The 17,898-nt window shown below is 34.8% G+C and overlaps 1 protein-coding gene across 5 annotated transcripts in view; it reads right to left on the bottom strand.

Moving 5' to 3' along the window:
- The window catches only part of ATP11A (ATPase phospholipid transporting 11A), a 118,795-nt gene that overhangs the window by 30,520 nt on the left and 70,377 nt on the right, over positions 1-17,898 (bottom strand). For 4 of the 5 annotated variants that reach the window (XM_077173330.1, XM_077173331.1, XM_077173333.1 and 1 more), the window contains exons 5-16: positions 16,583-16,690; positions 14,357-14,485; positions 13,742-13,845; positions 11,054-11,104; positions 9,550-9,614; positions 9,084-9,165; positions 7,634-7,784; positions 6,236-6,433; positions 3,651-3,824; positions 2,095-2,258; positions 1,739-1,810; positions 161-234 (exon numbers count right to left, since the gene is read on the bottom strand). In XM_077173330.1, the coding sequence (XP_077029445.1) occupies positions 161-234; positions 1,739-1,810; positions 2,095-2,258; positions 3,651-3,824; positions 6,236-6,433; positions 7,634-7,784; positions 9,084-9,165; positions 9,550-9,614; positions 11,054-11,104; positions 13,742-13,845; positions 14,357-14,485; positions 16,583-16,690 (1,372 nt within the window). The remainder of the gene's footprint in view (positions 1-160; positions 235-1,738; positions 1,811-2,094; positions 2,259-3,650; positions 3,825-6,235; positions 6,434-7,633; positions 7,785-9,083; positions 9,166-9,549; positions 9,615-11,053; positions 11,105-13,741; positions 13,846-14,356; positions 14,486-16,582; positions 16,691-17,898) is intronic. The other variant, XM_077173332.1, reaches the window with a different exon arrangement.

Here is a 17,898-nt window from a genome sequence, read left to right as displayed (position 1 = left end):
ATGTTTTCTTCCAACTTTTTGGTAACATTGTACTTATGCTAGTACCTGGTCCCTTATTTCATAAAGAAGGGCATACAGACTGTGTTTAATGCTTAACTCTGATAAATCTGAAACAAATTCAAGTGAGACAAAGAAATCAAACAGAATGTGACAGCCCTACCTGTTGGAGATTTAACAATTACACTCATTCGCCGTCTCACAGAATCAAAACTGAAAACCTCCAGTAATTCAAACCTGAAACAGAAACAGAACTATTTTTTACACAACTCTATTTTTTCCTATTCCTAAAGTGGTTATTATGACTTCAAGCACATAAATTAAACATTTCTTCTAACATGGAAGATTATGTTGAGTAACATGGAATATGAAACTAGTACAGAATGAAACAGCAGGCTGTAAATAGTAAGGAAAGCCCTCAGCTCCCAGTTACTTGAAACAACTTGTGATGTCCCTAAGTACCCTCAGATGTATATATATGTATATGTCACTCTAATATAAGTAGAAGACTAGAAGCCTTGCAGCAGAGCACTGTACTGATTATAAAGTACGTTTCTATGTATAATACTTAGACATAGCCTTAGAACTTGAAATGCATGCTTACACCCAAGTCTTTATTTTATATTTTTCTAGTTTTTATTATTCCTAATCTCCCAAAAGTGCTGACCTAATTCCATAATCTTGCTCAAATGTTCATAGATAATTTATTCAAGTGAAAAGAAAAATATTTCTTTTTACTGGTTTTATACTTGCCATTATTTCTATTATTTGATTTTATCACATGTTCCTTTCCTTTTTAAGAGGAAAAATGAACACAAGCTCCTGCTGCACTGTTTTGGTTTAATCAGTTTACTTCTATCATTTACTCTCTTATCTATTTCTCCTAACTTAAGAGAGCCTCCCTTTTCCAGAGCAAACATAAACAATCCAATCATAAATCCCAACTTTTTCAGGATTTGTCTCTGTCCAAATCTGCATGTTTAATTAAATCACTCAGTCCTAAGTCTTTTTAACACCCTAGAACTCAGACCTGTGCAAAGCTACATCAGGCCTATGTCTACAAACTGGGATGCATTTGGGAGAAAATTCTCAATGATTACAGTGATTTCTTCTGAGTCACCAAATGATACTGACTCCAGTTCTTATGAGCTGAGCCTAAAAAGTCTCCATATTATCCTAAGAGGAGGTAAAGTTACAGCAGGGTTCCTATATTTGTGTCCAAGAGTCCCTGTACAGTTAGCAGAGTACCCAAGCAGGAAGATTTGGATATACCAGAGACTTAACCAGCAGACATCTAGTGACGTGTAAGGTAAATTTTCAAGGGTATGCACATACCACAGAACAGCTGTACTATTTCAATGTTATTGAAAATTTGACTCATATTTATGTTCCACAAAATTTATTCTACAGATATTACCCTCCTGTAAATTCCATGGATTATCTGTGAACAGCAAATTGGGTACACAGCATTTTCTATTAAGAACATACAAAACCATCAGGAACTATTAGATTAGGTGATGAATCTCACACCACACCTTCATTGTCATATCAATATTTTATACTGCATATAATGTCAAAAAAGGGAAGGTAATTAAAATTACTGAATTTTCTTAATTTTTCTACTAAAATGCAAGGTTCTTGGCTTTCCTGACTTAGAAATTCATCTGTAAGGAAACAATGGTTTATTAAACACATCAACAAAAACTCATCAGTCTATTTTGTTATCTTTTTAACCACTCACTTTTCTATGTTATTTTCCCGATTTAAGATCTCCATGTAATTTTCTTTCAGCCTTAGATAGGTGTAACCAAGTCTGTAAAATGAAACACAGAATAAGAGAATGAATGTAACAAATATATAATTATCCAGTTTAAGCATTGTCATAAGGATTTAAAACTAAGCCCACAACAAACCAACACCAAAATCCCAAATTGTTTTTAGTTTATTTTAGGCTATGAATATTCATGAATTCATGTTAAGAAAACAATCAGCTGTAGATTGGTGTTTGTTATTATGATTTTTGTTCTGAAAACAAATTTGAGATTCAGTGATTAGATCTGTACTTTAGAAAAATATAATACCTAAGTACACACATACCTCTGTATTCCTTCAACTAAAGCAACTTCATCAGGTGATGATGATATATATATACAGGGTTTTCTTGGTACCTGGCTTTTCTTCAAACCATCTACGCTATCATCATCCTTTACCTGAACAGTGTGGCAGAGACAAAGAGCTCGGAAAAATAGTTCCTCTCTCTCCTGAGAAATAAAAGGAACGGCTGTCATTATGTGTTATCGCTTGAAAACTCTTCTTTCTCTTCTTTTTGGAGGTGATCCATATCACTGATTACTGCTGATTATTAATCAAACAAAGGCAGGCTCCTTGAGGGGGAGCCAGGTCTTTCCCTGTGGTAACCACACAATTGTGTCACAGCTGTCTGTACCCTTAGCATTTCCACACCAGTCAAGCTAATGATGCAAAAAACCCCCAGCATGCATCTTATACCTCCTCTGAATGCCTACATGCAGCTGAAGGTGTTTTTTCTTTACTTTTGCTTAAACTTTAACAACTTGTATTAATTACATACTAGTCAAGGTATCATTTAGAACTCCTGAGCTCACACAGAAGGATGTAGTACCTGGAGCACAGGTCTTAGCAGGGCTTACAGATTTCAATCTCTTGAGCAGCTTGAACACCCTTCGGAACTAAATAAATTACTGAAGTGCACATACTTTGGCAGCCAAACATTTCTTATGAAATTTCAGATAGTTTAGTAATGACAGCTGCCACCAGAAAGAGATTTCTATTTCATGGATACCTGTGTGTGTTTTATCTTTATCTTTGTGCCTGAAACCTATTCTTCTGTGCTGTTAAATACAAACTGTCTGTGACATTGTGATTCCAAGATAAAAACTCACCATACCTCAGGACCACATTCTGAGGGCCATGGGTGAGAGACATAAGGCTGCTAACCTACACCAACATATTTTAAGAGACCTCATTTTGTCACAGTGAAGGGTATGATATGAAGTGAGTGTGACTATGATACTGTACTGATGTAATAAAAAATACATTGTACTTTGGCTGTGATTATCCTGCCCATATACACCCTGTTCACCTGTTGGCATGTGAACACTCCCAAACTTTCAACTAATTTTCAACTTTCAACACAGCAAACAACCACAATACATACATGCTGTAGGTAGCACACTTCAGATGTGGCTAAATTAAGTCACATTTTAAAGTAATTTAATTTGATCATAAACCATTCTCTGGCCACATTTTCACTCAGTGATGACTAAGTAAGTGATTGCACGAAGCCCCCATTTTCCCCTTCGAGGATTTTCCTGTCTTGCTTTCTCTGTTGTAGCTAAGGTTAAATGGAAACCAGTTATCTGTGTCTGTAGCTTTTAACCAGAGAAAGCTCTATATTTAGGTTTTGACTCAGCTTTACAAGTGCATTAAAATGAGAACCTTCCCATTAAGCCTTTAAATCTTACTCTTAACTAGGAAATTAAAATGTCTATGCAGTTATCTACTTTGATTAATAAAATTCAAGAATGTTAGATTTCTAACATTCCCTTTATCAGTACAGTTCCATTTTCATGTTTCATTGTAAAAAACCAAGAACATATAGAGAGTTATCATACCTTTCCACTACTTCCTGGAGATGAATCAATCATATCAATGCCTGTACAATCATGGAGGATTTGGCCATTGCAGATAACATGTGGTACATAAACATGCCCTTCAATGCAACATTCTACAAATTCCATATTGTTCTCAGTTAATGTTCCTGTTTTATCTGTGAAGACATACTCAATCTGCAAACGAGCACAAAATAAAAACCGCAGGATTGTGAACAGAATTTTCCAATGTCTCCGAACAAAAACTCAGTCTAGTACTGGGCTACACCTTCCTTTGAAAATCCTTATGCTCTTTCAGAAAAAGAAGACAATAATTTCTTTTGGCAGTTATCTTCATAGAAATATAGGCCCTGAAAGATTTTATCCTGTAAGAGTATCAAACAATCCTATCTTTTGCCTCATAACGGATGTAAATGATGTTTTTAACCTACTTCCACTCTTCTCTCTAGGTCCTTTTTAGTTTTTAATGTCTTTCTTGCTGCAAGACAGATATTTATAGAAACAAAATGCATACAAATTTCATTTCCCAGGGATTATTATTTAATGCACATGCCTAGATGTGGATCAGTTACTGTCAGAACAGTCTTTAGGGTAGTATCAGAATTCCCCACTACAATTATGTTAGTTTAAATCAGGATTGTGGACACATACTGTTATACGCCTGGGCACTGTAATTGCCCTGGAAACACTCATTTTGTCTCAATATTGAATTTTTTATTAACTTTATCTTTTACAATGAGCCCCAGTGCTTAAGTCTAACAATATTAAAACTAAAACCAAAATCTGAACTATCAACTAGAAGAACTAGATTGGCTCAATTTTGGATCCTGGATGTAGGTATTGCATACATACTGCATGTCATATTGGATAAACTAAAAAATGAAGTAAGGTAAGGAACTAAACACTGAAAATAAGGCTATTATTTAGAATTCATCAGATTGTTTATCAAACTTCACCATTTATGCAGTGCACCGAGCAAACTAAAAACCAAATAAATTTTTGCTCAGTCTTCAAAAACATCATTAATTATGCACACTTTCCACTGAGATTGACTTTTATAATATGCACTAATCTGAAAAGGCAAATGCCAAATTTTATGGTGGCTTTTTATCTGTAGACAAAATTCCCGCAATTAAACTTTTTTCTGAGTGGATAGGATTTATATGGATTGTTTTCATCTCAACCCCTCCATTCAGTTTCATCATTAAATTTACAAAATGCTATCAATCAAGTCATTCAGTGTGTTGCTTTGTCACAGTGTTTCCTCATGTTCAGACAGACCCTCCAGTTTCAGGTTGTGCCCACTGCCTCTGGTCACCACTGAGAAAATCCTGGCTCTATCCTCTTAGTACCCTCCTGTTCAGGTATTTGTATAGATTGGTAAGATCTCCCCTGAACCTTCTTTCCTCCAGGCTGGACAGTCCCAGCTCTCTCTACCTGTCTTTGCATGAGCCATGGAAAGTCCAGTCCCTTGTCTGTCTTTGTGGTCCATCACTAGGCTCCCTCCAGTACGCTCATGTGTCAGTACTGGGGAGCCCAGAGCTGGACACAGCACTCCAGGTGAGCCCTGCAGAGGGGTAGGATCACCTCCCCTGACCTGCTGGCAACACTTTGCCTAATGCAGCTCATGATACCCCTGGCCCTCTCTGCCATAGAGACACACTGCTGGCTCATGCTGAACTTGATTTCCATCAGGAGACACAGGTCCTTTCCTGCAAAGCTGCTTTCCAGCTGGATGGCCCCCAGTCACCCAAATCATTCATGACCAGGATGGGAGCCATACTGACCCCAGTGTACACTGCTAGATGCTGGCCTCCCACTGTGCACCCCTCTGAGCCTGGCTGTTCACCCCCTGCTCAATCCACCTCACTGTCTGCTCATCCAGGCTGTAAATGCTCTTTGAGGATCTTATTGGAGGCAATGTCAATTGTCTGCCATAATAATGAAATACCTGGTACCACCGTTAATCCAAATAGATATGTATCCTTAAAACCTTTATTACCTGTTTGACTAGAAAGAAATACAACATCTTCAACATCTTATTTATTTATTTGAAAAGCTTATGAAAGTATTTTTAACTGAGATCTTAAATATTTTCTCAAACAACATTTATCTGTATCTGTCTCAAGGTGATGATTTTCTTAAGACAGAACAGAATTTCTCTTCAAAAATGAGGCTGCCCATTGATCATTCTAATGGATGAAACTTGTGTCTGGAGATGCAGTGTCAGTCTAGTCAGACAAAAAGGGATTTTTTTTTTTTTTTTTTGCATCTAACTTTTAATCTAAGGAAGCTAGATGCTTATATAATATCCCTCTATAATCAATGGAGAAGAAGTGTTTATTCCTTAATACTACAGTAATACTGATTGAATTTCACTGACTGGGTGAGAAATCAGAATTTTTGATTCTGAAAACAAAAATAGCTCAGATTTTATAGTTAAATTTAATCAGCACTAAAGAAAATGCACATGTAGTTGCAAAAAACCTCAAAATAAAACAAAACTAAAAAACCTTGAAGCAGCAATCTTAAAATAAAAAATTACAGTAGAAACAGTTGGAAAAAAAGTATAATTCAATGAAATTTACCTGTCCCAACTCTTCATTGAGGTCAGAAGTGTTCACCAGTGGTCCTTCACCTGTACCCTCATCAAACATTTCCTCATCCCATGCAAGGAAATAAGAACCAAGAAATTTCTGCATTTCCACAGTGACATACATGGAGACAGGAATAATGTAGTTGAAAAGAACCATGAATGCAAGGAAATCTGTAAAAGCTTGAAGAAACTGACAAAGAAACAAGATGGAAATATTGATTTTTCATGTACCATTAAACACTGCAAGATTACTACATGTATTTACAAATCAGTTTTTTCAAATCACTTTTGAACAATAAGCAATGTCTTTCAAAGCTTGCAGTTCAGCACAGGATGTAAACCTTCATGATTTACAACATCACAACTGGCATGCAATAGAGTTTTTTCTTTGAAATTTGCATTTTTCTTTACAGATATACAGGTGTAGAATGCCATAACACAGCATTATTGTAAAGTTCTAGAGCAACTAATGAGCATGGCGAAGACTTTTTGGGGAACAAGGGAAACATTAACACGTACATTAAAAAATTAAAAAAAAATAGCATAGTTCCATAGCAACTCCTTCAAGGATTACCAAATTACATAACTTTCAGGCAGCATTTCATAAATAAATAAAGGGTTTCCCTTCCCTCTCTTAACACAAGCAAAATGTATGCACATAACCTGGCTCAATTTTTCAGTGGTGGAGACTTGGTGGAGTTATAGTCAACCTGCTGAGCAAGCTGAGACAGTGCTACCAGTGCTAATGGGAACTCTAGAAAGCCTGCCTAGCATGTGCTCCTCATGCATTTAGGGTAAGGAAGCAAATTTTCCCTTAGTCTGACTGGGAGGATTCAGTGAAATAAATATTGTGCTTTCTGTAGGGCAGGGTTCAGCTCATTGCCTGGCATCCTCTGGGTATCCATTCAGGAAAATGTCCTTGTTCCTGTAAGAACACCTGGCACTGGTGACTGATGCTCTCTGATGCCTCCAGCCCTCATAACAGAATAATATGAAACTAAGCTTATGAGGGGCATTTTCATGGAGATTCCCACAGTGGATTATTTTGACCATGTCTCTTACAGAACTGCCAATAGCTGTGGGATTCCTTCCAGCCCTTGTATTTCTCAGTGAGAGGTCAATTCTTTAGTAATTTATATAAATAACAGGTAGCTCCAAAACACTTTCATGAAGCTTTTTATATTAAACTAGAGATTTTTTCATCAGTTAAATTCACACATACAACTTAAGGGCAAAAATTTAACATACAAGCTTTCTACAAGTACACTATCACCACTGTCAGCAAAAAAGCATGATTGGTAAGTAAGCAGGCTGTATATACTTTTCAGTAGAATCTCTATTAAATAAGGGTTTTGGGAAACTTTCTTGGTATTATCATTTATTTCCATACCAAATTTCTTTTCTTTTCAGGCTCTGTTTTCTGATTGTACCATGGCTCATCACGAAATGGTTCACTCTGCCAGGCATACTTCAGAACAGTATTTATTACTGCTTTACTGACGAGAATACAGAGGTATACAACAAGAAATACATTCATTGATCTAAAAAAAAAAAGGGCAAAATAAGAACCCCATTAGCATATAAACAACAGAGTTTATTAGAAAATGTTATACTCAGTCTGTTATACATCAATCTAATATTTGCTGCAAGTCTAACAATGCTAAGATGTTAAATAACTCTTCCAAAGTACTTTTCCAAAGAAGAACAATATTACTGCATTAAAATTTACAACTGCAGTATTTCCTACTTTTAAATTTCTATTTTTCCATTTTTATAGTTGTTTCCAAAATGTGTGTGACAAATTATCAAAACTAGAATATTAGTGAAAACAACAGTATAGACAGAATCATAACAGAACAACTGGGCTTGAATCTGCAGACCTTTTCATGCCATTTTCATGCCACTTGGCTGAATCATTATAAGATCACTCACATAAGTACTTTTATAGAAATAAAAAAACTAAAAAAGAACATTTTGCTACACAGCTTTAATGTTTTAACTCTAGGCAGATCTGAAAAAAGAGCAAGAACATTTTGCATTTAAGATTATATTTTCATTAATGATGGGCATGAACTAAAAGCCATGGGTTTTACACCAATACCAATAGAAAGAGACACAACACCATTGCTCAGTCACTGTGTAAGAGAAAGGCTGTCAGCTGGTCAGTACATCTTGCCTCAATCAAAGACATCTTGTTTTTCACAAGGCTGGACACCTTACTCAGAGCTGATGATTTCAGATAGAGTAAGAATAGAAAATAGTAAGCAATCAATGTCAGCTCACTCCTTAAGGATAGCACTGTCATACTTTCCCGCCATGTATGTCTGTATGGAACTTGTTAATTTTAGCTACACCATGGAAAACATGTCACAGACAAGCACTGTTACTGCAGCTGATCCAAAGTGAAGTGCATTAAAAAAGTTAATTTTACTGAATTCAAGACTTAATTGCAATGAAAAGCATTGAATGCTAGGATAATAAAAATTACAACCTTGGAAAACTGTCAGTACATGTACTCTAAACAGTGAAAAAAAAGTGAACAACAAAAAGTTATAGAACAACAAAACAGCATACATTACAGATCTAAGCATTAAATCAAAATGGCTTTATTTTTTGAACATCTAACAAGAATAATTTGGTATTGAGAACCTCATTTATATGGTGTTATGAGACTTGCATTATAAGTAAAAAAATAGTTTAAAATAAGCAAATTTGAAATCCCTCTACCTCTTTTCTTTCATTTAAATCAATGAAATATACACTTTCAGAGAAAAAAAATCTGATTTGCACCATTTAAACATGCAGCTTTCAAACCCCAAAATAAGTATTACATATTTTACTTCTCTACAGCAGAACGCTTCTGTGATTTTGATTGGTAATTTAATGCCATCTTGGTTTCCATGCCAGTGTAGATAGCAACACCTGAAATTAGACAATTTGTTTTACTAAAGATTGCACAGTGCAGTAACTTCAAAAGAGCACAATTCATAAGATTATTATACTCTGTCATTTCTTTAATTCTTTAGTCTGAAGAAAGAAACTACAGATTTGGATGACAACCCAAAATTAGAAATGGCTTAATTATCTTGGTACTTAGAAATTTTAAGCAGCATTTACATCCCATTCCAGTCACAATTTCCAATTGCTAAAGTAGTTCTACGTAACAATATTAAACACTATTAAAAAGTTGTAAAACAAGTGATGCAATAGAAATCATAAGCTCAGTAGTAGCTGTAAGCTTGTAACCTTGTTTGGTGTTTGCTTATTACTTCAGGGTCCATTAAAGTAGTCAACAGAAATATTTACCAAAGATTTTTTCTGTGTTCTTTAAAGTGGCTCCTCTAAGAAGCAGATTTTCAGATCCTAATGGCCTGCAAAAGGTAAGTATTAGAAAATTTAAACATTTCGAGAAAACCATCAGGCCTTAGTGGAAGTTACATAAAACAGGAAATTTGTTTTACTAAAAACCTTTTAACAAATTACAAGGCATATTTAAATTTTTTAAGTGAAAATTAAAAATAGATAAATATATGCCTAAAATTAAGATCACAATTTCACAATTCAAGTCTTAAACCAATGCACCAAAACCCCATATATGTAGGTACCAGGTAAAGACTCACCATCCTAATTGCACAGTACTTATTTTTAAAAATATTAATTCTATTTTTTAGGCTTATATAAACTATAGTGTCCTGTGTGTTAGAACTTCTTAAGGACAATACAATCCTCCATTTTATTTTAAATAGCACACAAGATATTTTTGATACTTGCTGTAAACATTTTTCAAAATGCCAATAAATATAGGTAAAATAATTTATTGAAGAGTACAGGAATTAATGTAAAGACTGCAATGAAGTTTAAATAATGTTTTGGAACATGATATGTACACTTATCATCATATGAGTTCAAAGCCAAGGACTACTTTACAGACAGACTGCATGCTGAATTATCATTCTACCTATACAGCAATAAAAAAAACCAAGAAGTACATTCAGCGTTTCCCAATGTTATTTGAAGTGCACTTGTGGTATGAAACTCCCCCAAAAAATCAAGAAACTCCAAACAGGGCCACAATGCTGATGTAAAACCTGAAACTACTTTCAAGAAACTAGGGGAACAATGTTACATGAATGACCCAGATCAATCGACAGTTTCCATAGCAGACTGAGACAGAAAATAACATATCTAAAGACACACTGAGGATAGGAAGGCACTTAGCCAGCGTAGCACTGCCTAACTCCCCACATGCTGGGATCTAGGATACCACCTCAGCAAGCAGCTTTTCTCTCCTATTGCTTTGCCTCTGTGACCAGAATCAGAATAAAATCAGGTACAGCAAGGTGGATGTTGTCTCCCTTGAACACACAGCATTATGGACACTTTACACAGAAGTACAAACACACTCAGTAAAATTACAGTAAAAAAATGACATGTTCAAACCCTTCAAAATTTAAGAAAAATGAAAAACACAAGTGGTACTATTTATATTGTTTACTGCACTACCAAGATCTCACACTAATGGGGCAGTGTTGTACAAGTGCTGTCAAAATCCTATCAACATCATTTACAAACTAAGTACATTTCAGATAAAATTGAAGTTGAACAAAGACATTAAAATACTGAAGAGAAATATGATTAGAAGACAAAATATCAATTATTTATGAAACAGCAGTCTGGAATTTTCAAAGAGAAAAATATTTTATCATTGAAACATAGCAGCACAATGTTGGTGAACCAAAGGTAATTCTCATTATTAATACTTATTGAACTGTGAAATATTTAAATGTGTAGAAACTCTGTATTTCCCCACCTTGCAATAGGCTCATTCCTATCATGGTAAACATTTATTCGACCAACAAATCTGAAAGGGAAATATACAAGTAGTTTAACAGTACTGCTAATAGATTATTTAAGAAATATTTTCTAGAAAGTATGTATCACAGAGAACACTTTCCAACTGAACAGGCTACAATTATCCAGAACATGAACAAGAATGTAAGAGATACATATAGATATACACTTAAAACAAGCAAATACAAAAATACATAGAATGGTAACTTGACATAAATTTTGCAAATAAAGAGGTGTAAAAAATAGGGATAAATCTTCTAAGTAGACCCATGAAAAAGAAATAAAAAGTCTTATTCCCTAAACTACCTGAGATAAGTCAGTGCAATTACTACATTTTACAACAGCTAAAGCCTACAGCTAAATTAAAACCAAAGCAAACCAAAGCATATAGCCAGTAAGTAATTCTTCCCCATAGTATTTGTCAGTACATTTTATCTGTATGTGGTGGCTTGACCCTGGATAGCAGCTAAGCACCCATCAGCCTCTGGCTCCTTCCCTCCCCAGCAGGACAGGGAACAGAATTGGAGGAGTAAAAGTAAGATCTTGACAGTTTAATAAGTGAAGGGAAAAAAAACAAGTGACACAAAGGCAACTACTGACCACCTCCCATCAGCCTGCCAATGTCCAGCCAGTCTCCAGCTGCTTTGGAAGACTAACCCCTGGCCCTGGTTCTATTGCTGAGCATGACACTATATGGCACAGACCTCTGGTCATGGCACCAGACCCTCTGGTCAGCTGAGGTCAGCTATCCTGGCTGCGTCCATCCCCAGCCTCTTGCCCACCCCCGGCCTATTTTCTGGAGGGGCAAAATGAGGAACAAAAAGTTTGACACTGTAAAAATTTGGCAACAATAGCTAAAAACATGGTGTGCAATTAATGCTGTTGTGGTCTCAGAGCAACAACACTCCATTACTCTGGCTGCTACGAAGGGAACTGACTTCATTCCAGCCACAATCAGTACACTGTATTTGCAATATACCACTGTCCAAGTGGATAACCTAATGCAAAGGGGATTAAGCTGGACATTAGGGTTTTCAATTGTAGAGGAAACTCTGGGGAGCTGGTGAGCCTGCTACCCCAAAATGGAACCTCTGAGGTTCACAGGAGTGGTAACCTGTCTGCTGAGAGAACATACAACATGGTAGGACCACATCTGAAGACAATAATGTACAGTTGGTTACGATGCATCATGATACAAAATAACCTCGTGCCTTTGGAAAAAAAGATCCTCCAGTGTGTTTTGTTGAGAGGTAAAATTTCAAGTTCAAATCAGCAGAGATACAAGCTGACTACCAATAAACATTTTCAGTATTTTGTGTCAACAGCTATCCCAAATAATTTCACCACCTATAGTAGCATGAGTTTCAACTTGCAGTCATTCACTGTGACAACCAAGTATTTTAAAAAAGGATCAAGTAAGTGATGGACTTGATACTCTGAAGAACCTGTTCTCAAGCAGATTTCTAAACCAGCTTCTTAATCACCAAGATCGCAGAAAAGAGATGCCTTCACACCTCAGAAATAAGCAATGTTTTTTCTGCATCTTCCAACAGTATTTGCTGCCAAAAGAGTGTATTTCAGCTTGACATCATATTGTTTTCTTTGTATTATTTCAGCTATTTTTTACTGTGATAGAAAAAATAAGTGCTTTCCCAATGGCACAGGACTTCTTGTATTACTATTAAGAAACTTCAAAAGGGGCTTCTCAAGATTTCTCATTAGGTTTAGTGGAATTGTGTACAGTTCTTTTTGTAAAATACTGAGTGTTGTATGACTTCATGCAACTGTAGATATTTTTCTTCATGTTCTGCATTAAAGTGTTTTCCTAATCGTGATGGCTTCATGCTGTCATTAGCCAGTATTTCAAAGCCTGTGGTATGAGGCTCATGGTTAACAACAGCAGATGAAAATCTGTATTTCAAATAATCTTGACAATTTAAATTTTTTGTGGCTGACATCCTTTCAGATCTGATTAGATTGACAGTGGCTTTACTTTGTAATGTGACTGATGAAGTTCTGTACCAGGACTACAAATGCTTGTTATTTACTTACTGTGCATTTCTGCTAGACTGTTACTATTATCTTCAATCTGCAATATCTTTGCAAGAGTCTTTTTAAGCCACTTCAGCATTTTGTGAGTGTTATTTTAGTTAAAACTAGATAATATAATCTCTAAATCCATTTAACTGGGTACACATAAATGACAATACTTTGCAATATGCTGAAAGCAAAGGAGTGAGTGCCACAGGCAACTTCTCCATATTGTGGAACACCCTTTTCCTCTGGAAAATTGTGTGTGACACACAGAGGGGGTATGGGTGCCAATATCAAGACATGTACTAAGTATTAGTAAATCTTAACTTCTTCCTTATTTTTGTATTAAAAAAAAAGAAACTGAAGTTCTAAAATTTTCACTACATTCCTCAGTGGACTGCTTTGTGCCATTCCCCTTTGGAAATAACTACCCCAGAGCACACCTAGGGAGCTACCTCCACAAAAGGAGTATGAATGGAAGACCTACCTGACTTCAAGCTCACTCTGGGACTCACTCTAACCAGAGAGATGCAGCCAGTATCCTTTCATTATGATTTTTTATGATTTATTGCTCAGGTACCTTAAATGAAACAGGTAAGAATTATTGTCTTACTTATAAAGGTCAGGCTGAGGTTGTTCACATTCAATGGTAGCATGTAGTGCATCGATTTCCTGTTCATTGTGAAATGCCTTTGTGTCTTGAACAGCATAGTAAGTCTGGAATCAATAAAAACATGTAAATAAAATAAAAAAAGAACAGATACACAAGACATTAATCTGTACATACACTGCAGCTCAGCATGAAATCTACTAACTTATGTAAGAGCTCATAATTCAAATACAAAGCATCTCTAAATGCTCCTATTTTGGCATCTTCTTACATGGTCTTTTCCAACCTTTTTTTTTAATGATTATACAGAAATGTGAAAGTACCTTGCAGTGTATTCATATATCAGGTCACTATGAAAGCATATAAGTACAAAACATTAGTGTATTACCACTGTAATCTGCATGCCTATATTGGACACAAACAAAATCACAAATTAATGTCTTAAAACTTTTCATAAAATAATATTACTTTAAGAGAAATGAAGTCAGATGGTAGAAACATAAATTACACAAATCAGTGTACCTGCTTACACATATAAGCATGAAGTCATATTATTGTCTGTGTCAAAAATTAAAAGCAAATTTTGCCTTAGAAAGAAAATGTAGAACATTTAATTACTTTCTGACTGGATTCACCATCCAAACTAGTTGTTGTAACAAAACATGTTCCATCTCCTCTACTACTCGATAGGAATATTAAATCACATGGGAATGTTTCATTTTCTTTTACCATTACAATATCTCCAACCTAAGGAAAAAAAACAAGAAAATAAAATGCATGTATGTAGCAGCCCCAATTTCATATTTCCTAGATTAACATAAATATTTTGAAAATTCAGCAGTTTTTATTTACACCATCATTTTACTACAAGAGTAAAGAACTACAGAGATATCTCTGGAAAACTGAATTATACCTTGTAGAATTACTGATATCTACTGTTTCTGGCTTTCCTCTCAGGATAACCACCCTGCTAGTACTGTCTTATTAAGTTTTGCAACATTATTTGAGAGATGGAAGATATTATACTTGTTTTAAGACTAAATGCAACAAAACTGTTTCAAAAACAGCAGGAGAAATGGAATACTCTTCGACACAGCTGAAAAAGTGTCAGAAAAAGCCAGCAATTTAATCTGCTGCTGAAAACAGGATCCATTTTTTAGCAGAATTTTTGACTAGAAGTCCATCCTATTTTTATCCATGTTTAAAGGTGAGAAAAATAATTTTTATTCATGGAAACATAGGCAATATTTTACAGCACATTGGAATGTTACAACAGAACAGCCAACCAATTACAAATTCAAAATATTCATGCAAATCATTCAAGAAAAGTTAGTTTTTCTACATTTGTAGAGATTAAACAAGTGGCAAAGACATATTCCATGTTCTAAGAATATCAGGGATTTAGTAAAAAATCCCATAAAAAATACATAATTTTTGCAATTTTTCATGTAGGACAACATCTGTTCAATATACTTTTATGTCATAATTTATTATAGTAAGAACTAGCTTAACCATTGCTTGTTATATCCCTATAAAGCTAAACTCCATTATTCTTGCAGTTCGCAGGAGTCACTTAATTCCAGTTAAGCAAAACAGTCTGATAAAAATCAGCAATAGCAACATCTAAAAATAAAATTTCAGCATTATAAAAAATGAGATTTTTCTAATTGTAGATATGAAAAAGGCTTTTTTTTTTTTTTCTTAACCAATAGCAATGAAAAATTGCAGATTGTACACATCTAGTTGCATGGTGCTTGACTGTTTTTGTTTGGTATATTTAACTGGTTAGTTAACATACCTGAAATTCTCAAGCATGTGATGTCCTAATTTTTTTTTATTACTAGGAAGCCCCAGGCAGAAGCTATCACACTCAAATGGAAGGTCACAGCAGAAAGGCTGTGAACACTGTTGATACACTTATGCCCAAAAACAGCAGAGCAGAAAAAGACGTCCAAACAAACATATTAAAAAAAAGAAAATTCCAAACAAATATCTATCAAATTTTTTGAATTCCAAAGAAAATAATGTTAAGAGGTTAATCTGCTCTCAAAAAAAAACCAAAAAAACAAGCAACAAAAAATAATTTCTGAAAATATGCTAAAAGGGGAATGTAGCAGCATTCACAAGATCAATGGATAAGATTGTGATTTGATGGGTTTTGAGAAAATATTTCGAATGTGTTTTGTCTGCACATATGCATATATCTCTATACATAGCACTGACCATCACAATCTGAATTAAATAAATTATTAAGGTGCATAATCATAATTATAGCCCATCCCAAAGAGTGTTAAGGCCAGGTGAAATAAGGCTCTGAACAACCTGGTCTAGGGCAATGTGTCCCTGCCCATGGCACAGGGATTGGAACTAGGTGATCTTTAAGGTCCCTACCAACCCAAAGCATACTATGATTCTGTGATAATCACAGTGGACAGAAAATAGAGAAAAGATAAATCATGACAGAAATTCCAAGTTAAAAATGGAAAATAAAAGTAACATTTATGGAAGGACTTAGTTAATGCCAGTTAAGCAAAATGGCCTGATAAAAAACAGTAATAGTAGCATCTAAAATTAAAATTTTAGAATGATGTTAATAAATGAGATTTATCTAATCTCATTTGGGATTTAATTTTGTTATTTTATAAAAATATTAATTAATTTTATAAAAATATTTTATTCAGAAACATAAAACTAAAAATTAGTATGCAGTAGATCTAATCATTAAATGCAATAAATGCTGCATCATCACAGTACATATTTGCATAACTTGTTTTATGTGTGAAGTGTACAAGAAGGGTGAAGTAAAATCTGACTCACAAAACCTGTTAAGTCATAGTTACTTACTCTTAATTTTCGGCTTTGCTTTCTAACCAGTTTTCCATGCTGAATGAAATGAACAGGGCAATGATTTATTGCATTGTCAGCTTTATGTCTCAGCCAATCTTCATAACCCTAGAAAAGAGTGAAATGGAATGATACAGTGATGCACATTTGGCTATAAAGACACAGAATAGCTCTAGCTTATAAGAAAAATTTTAAGAATTATCCTTGATCACTGTAAGGGAAAAATATTCTCACTACGAAATGAAATTGTGATCCATGTCAGTACTAGAGCTGTGCTGGATATGTATGAAAAAGAGCATTCATGGTTACAATTAGTCAAACAGAACCATGTATTTCAATAAAGACATCTGGATGAATAAGGGTTTCAAAAGTGTACAACAGTTTCTGTATGTAAGTGATTATCTCCTGCTCATGCTCTCTTGACTCGAGTAAGTGCACAGTACTCATAAAAGCAGTTGTCAAGAAGGTGGTAGTGTATATAATATATATTTTGGAAGTAATATATTTTGGTAGTAATAGATTTTGGAAGAATGGGACTTTATACTGTAAGATGATAGACATGACATGACAAAAGGTTATTGTATTTGATGACTGTCTTACATTTAAGCCAAATCTTTTAACCCTATATACAATATAGAGTTATGAACAATTTTGTTTTGAGAAACTTTGCAGAGTACCCTATTTTAGTGCACAATTACCCTATGAATTTGTGTTTTATACAAGCAGACAAACTAAAGGATAGGGAATCTGCAACTTTCTATTGAAAAGGTCCTGCCATATGACAAAGATGGGATTGACAAAGTCATCAGTGGTTAAGAGATGGAAAATACCACTTGTAGTCCACAGCATTTTTAGATCTAACTCTCTTGAGCACATTTGAAAATTCAATGCAGAACAAAAGTATCACTACCTTGAATGCTCTCAAAAATAATTTGGGAATGTATAGAGACTTTATAACTTTAGTGTAATATACTTTCAGGGGTTGGTACAGCTCCTCAAGAAGGTCCCAAAATGTACACAAGTTGTTGGGAAGAAAAATCAAGGAACTACACAGAACTGCAGTACCAGGCACAGCCTGTCATAACCCAGGCTTTGGTAGGTCACTACTTAAAAGTGTAATATTTAAATTCTTAAGAGTGGGAAAGTCACACTAAACTTGCATACTTGCATGTATCACAACTTTTGCTCAACAAGAAGAGCTGAATTTAAGTATAGAATATACTCAATTATGCATAGTTACCACTATAAAGAAAGAGAAACAGAACTCTCCATAGCTTCTTTGAAGACTCATGAAGTCTGCATTTAGCATAAAGACT

Source organism: Agelaius phoeniceus, chromosome 2, assembly GCF_051311805.1.
Source record: "Agelaius phoeniceus isolate bAgePho1 chromosome 2, bAgePho1.hap1, whole genome shotgun sequence".
NCBI classification, from domain to species: domain Eukaryota; kingdom Metazoa; phylum Chordata; class Aves; order Passeriformes; family Icteridae; genus Agelaius; species Agelaius phoeniceus.
Note: the sequence above shows the minus strand (reverse complement) of the source record. Positions and strands in the feature narration are given on the sequence as shown.